Source organism: Erythranthe guttata, chromosome 13, assembly GCF_056151865.1.
Source record: "Erythranthe guttata isolate IM_541 chromosome 13, IM_541, whole genome shotgun sequence".
NCBI classification, from domain to species: domain Eukaryota; kingdom Viridiplantae; phylum Streptophyta; class Magnoliopsida; order Lamiales; family Phrymaceae; genus Erythranthe; species Erythranthe guttata.
In genome coordinates, this window is record NC_142545.1 from 2,792,479 (window position 1) to 2,795,839 (window position 3,361).

The following is a 3,361-nucleotide window of genomic DNA, read 5'->3' on the forward strand; positions in this document are numbered from 1 at the left end:
TTATCCACCTTTATTTGTCTGTTCCTTGGATGTTTCCAAACCCTTTGTGAGCAGCCTCAGTGAAATCGCCATCGACATGAGTTCTCGTATCAGAAGCTTGCATGCGTAAGGAATGTATATCTGTTCACACAATTTATACCGAAAAAATGAGACGAATCAAAACGAAAAAAGGTTCACTTTTGGAACGATTAAAATCTCCGAACCTGAACAATGTATGTTTTATTCTTGCAGCTCCTACATTCGAAGCTAAGTTTCTTCAGACTGGCAATAGCGATAATACCGCAATTCTCGCACGCGTGAATCTTGTAAGCGTCGCTCTGGTCGAACAACCCCTCTTTCAAGAAATGCGCGGCTCCATGAGCTATCATGCAATCGCGCTCCATTTCTCTGAATCTCAAACCACCATCTCTGGATCTTCCTTCCGCGGGTTGTCGGGTCAGGATCTGGACCGGGCCTCGGCTCCTCGAGTGGATCTTGTCGTTGACCATGTGCTTTAGCCGTTGGTAATATGTGGGGCCCAGGAATATCATGGCTGTCAGCTGACGGCCCGTGTGGCCATTGTACATTGTCTCGAATCCTCGCATTTGGTAACCACATTTGTGCAGAGCTTTGCTAATGCTGTCCACATTTGTGCAGAGCCGTTGGTAATTAATACTACATAATAATATTACCTAAGGATTCTCGAGTAGGAATATTAATTTCGGGTTTTAGGGTTTTGCAAAGGTGGGATGTTACAATCTCCCCCCTCCTTAAAGAAATTTTGTCCCCAAAATTGTTAGCTGAACAACTCGGGGTAATGTTCGCGCATTTCTTTTTCTCGTTCCCACGTGGCTTATTCGGGTGTATGATTTTGCCAGAGGATTTTAACAAATTTTAGGTTTCAGTTTCGAAGGGTTTTGGTTTTGTAATCAAGTATTTGGGAAGGTTTCTCTTCGTAGGAAAGATTAGGGTTTAGTTCGATTGGTTCGGTTTTCAATACGTGGTCTGGACTGCGAATGTATTTCCGAAGCATTGAAAGACATTGTGAAAGTTGGATAAATTGGGTGGTAAGGCTAGGCGGTAGGCTCGAGTACTAATTTTGTCGAGAATTTCGAATGGACCAATAAATCGTGGTGCTAATTTTTCATTTTTCCCAAATCGCATAATTCATTTGAAAGGCGCAACTTTTAAGAATACTGAGTCTCCGACTTCGAATTCGAGGTCTCTCCTTCGAGTGTTTGCATAGCTTTGTTGCCGATCTTGGGCGATTCACATTTTCTCTCGAATATTTTTTATTATTTCGACGGTTTGTTAGACTAGGTCGGGGCCAAGAAATTTTCTTTCGCCAATTCCGTCCCAATGGAGTGGGGACCTACACTTGCGGCCGTAAAGAGCTTCGTAGGGTGCCATTCCAATTGACGAGTGAAAGCTATTGTTATATGCGAATTCGATTAGTGGTAAGCGGGATTCCCAATTTCCTCCAAAGTCGAGAATACAAGCGCGGAGAAGATCTTCTAGGGTTTTGATAGTTCGTTCGGATTGGCCATCGGTTTGGGGGTGAAGGCGGTGCTAAAGTTTAATCACGTTCCGAGGGTTTCGTGTAAACTTTTCCAGAATTTTGACGTAAATCGGGGGTCTCGGTCGGAAATAATGGAGACGGGGACGCCGTGAAGTTGGACTATTTCACGGACATATAGTTCGGCTAGCTTCTCTAAACTGAACGTCATTCGGACCGGAAGAAAGTGAGCCGTTTTGGTTAGTCGGTCAACGATCACCCAAATGTGATAAGTGTTTGTTTTGCACGATTTTTGCTTATCAAATCTTCGAGTTTTGGTCTTCGTTCGTCCGAGTTTCGGCTTTATTTGTATATATTATTGCGTTTCTTGTTTTATTTCCTTTTTTAGGTTTTGTTAGCTTTTATTGCCAAGTCGAAGCCATTTGGAAGCGAAACCGATTTTTGAAGCCGAGAAAGTGGTCATTAAGACCCAGATCGCGATCCAGGAAAGTCGGATCGTGATCTGGATGCAAATTCCAGTAGCGAGCAAGTTCAGAGCCAGATCGCGATCCAGGAAAGTCGGATCGCGATCTGGTGACAAATTCCAGTAGCATCGTGATTTTGGGGCAGATCGCGATCCGCACTTCCTGGATCGCGATCTGGGTGGCGGTTCACGTTTTTTCGAGAAGCCAGATCGCGATCTGACTTTATTGGATCGCGATCTGGCACGATTTTCGAGGGCTGATATTTTCAAAAGCAAAGCTTCTTGAGGAAGCTTTGCAATTTACTATAAATAGAAGCAAGCCTTCATTCTTCGTTGGGACTTCGACTTTTTACGGTTTTCGACGGTTCTTCGCGGGAATCATCAACGGGGGTTCCGACTTGGGTTTTTCTTACGCAATTTCTTTACGTTTTGTTCTTCATTTCCTTTGTACATTCTTTTGATACTATGTTTGTTATGAACTAAGAACATTTTCTTCTAGGGCAATGAAGCCTTGTATATATTGATTTCGATCGTCATTTCTGTTATCTATTTGTCGTGTTTTGGTTTCGTTTATGTTTTCCTGTATTAAATGCTTCTGATTGTGTTGATCAGCTCTCAGATTGAAATTAAATAGGAATGAACGCGAGAGAGGATTTCTTGTTTGAAGTTAGGAAAACATAGCTCGGGGTGTGGAAACGGAGACGTGATGCACTTCGGGTAGCCCTTAAGGACTTGACCTAAATGCTCTCTTAATAGCAGGTTCTGAACGGAGACGTCGGACCTGTGGGTAGACTCTAACTACACTGGAGACGGGGGTTAGAGTACATTAGTGTCTGGGTTAACGAATAGGAATGTGGCATTAGATAACGGATTTGTAGATCGTTGTTGATTATACATAGGTGGATTTGGCCCTAGAAGTCCCTTTTACATCAAAGTCCCCCCGCGTTGAGTTGTCGTACTTTATTTACGTACATTCCATATTTGCATGTTTACGATCTTGCATGCTTTTAAATTAGGGTTTATCACCAATCCACTTATTTACGATCGGCTAGATAATATAACGATAATATAATTACACTACTCAGCATTTGAATCTACACGGTCCCTGTGGATCGATATCCGGAACCACTGTTCTGCAAAATGCGATACCGTATACTTGCGGTAATTTATACGTGAGGAAAACGCGTATCAAGTTTTTGGCGCCGTTGCCGGGGACCAATTTGATTTTATCTTTGTTGATAGTGTTACCAATTATCTGATTATTACTTTAGCCATATTTATCTGCTTTATTTTCGATTCCCACCTTGATTTTAACCGATCACTTTGTTTATGCCCAGGCGTCGAAATTTGGAAATCATAGCTTACAATCCCGAGATTGAAAGGACATTACGTAGACTAAGGGC

General features: G+C 42.6%; 1 protein-coding gene across 1 annotated transcript; it reads right to left on the reverse strand.

The window, feature by feature from the left end:
* Positions 1 to 584, reverse strand: LOC105972017 (DNA-directed RNA polymerase II subunit RPB2-like). Its single transcript, XM_012996953.2, has 2 exons — positions 204 to 584; positions 1 to 120 (listed from the first exon to the last, which is right to left on the reverse strand). Exons 1-2 carry the CDS (start codon positions 582 to 584, stop codon positions 1 to 3), a joined length of 501 nt encoding a protein of 166 aa, XP_012852407.2.
* Between the last annotated feature and the right edge of the window lie 2,777 nt (positions 585 to 3,361).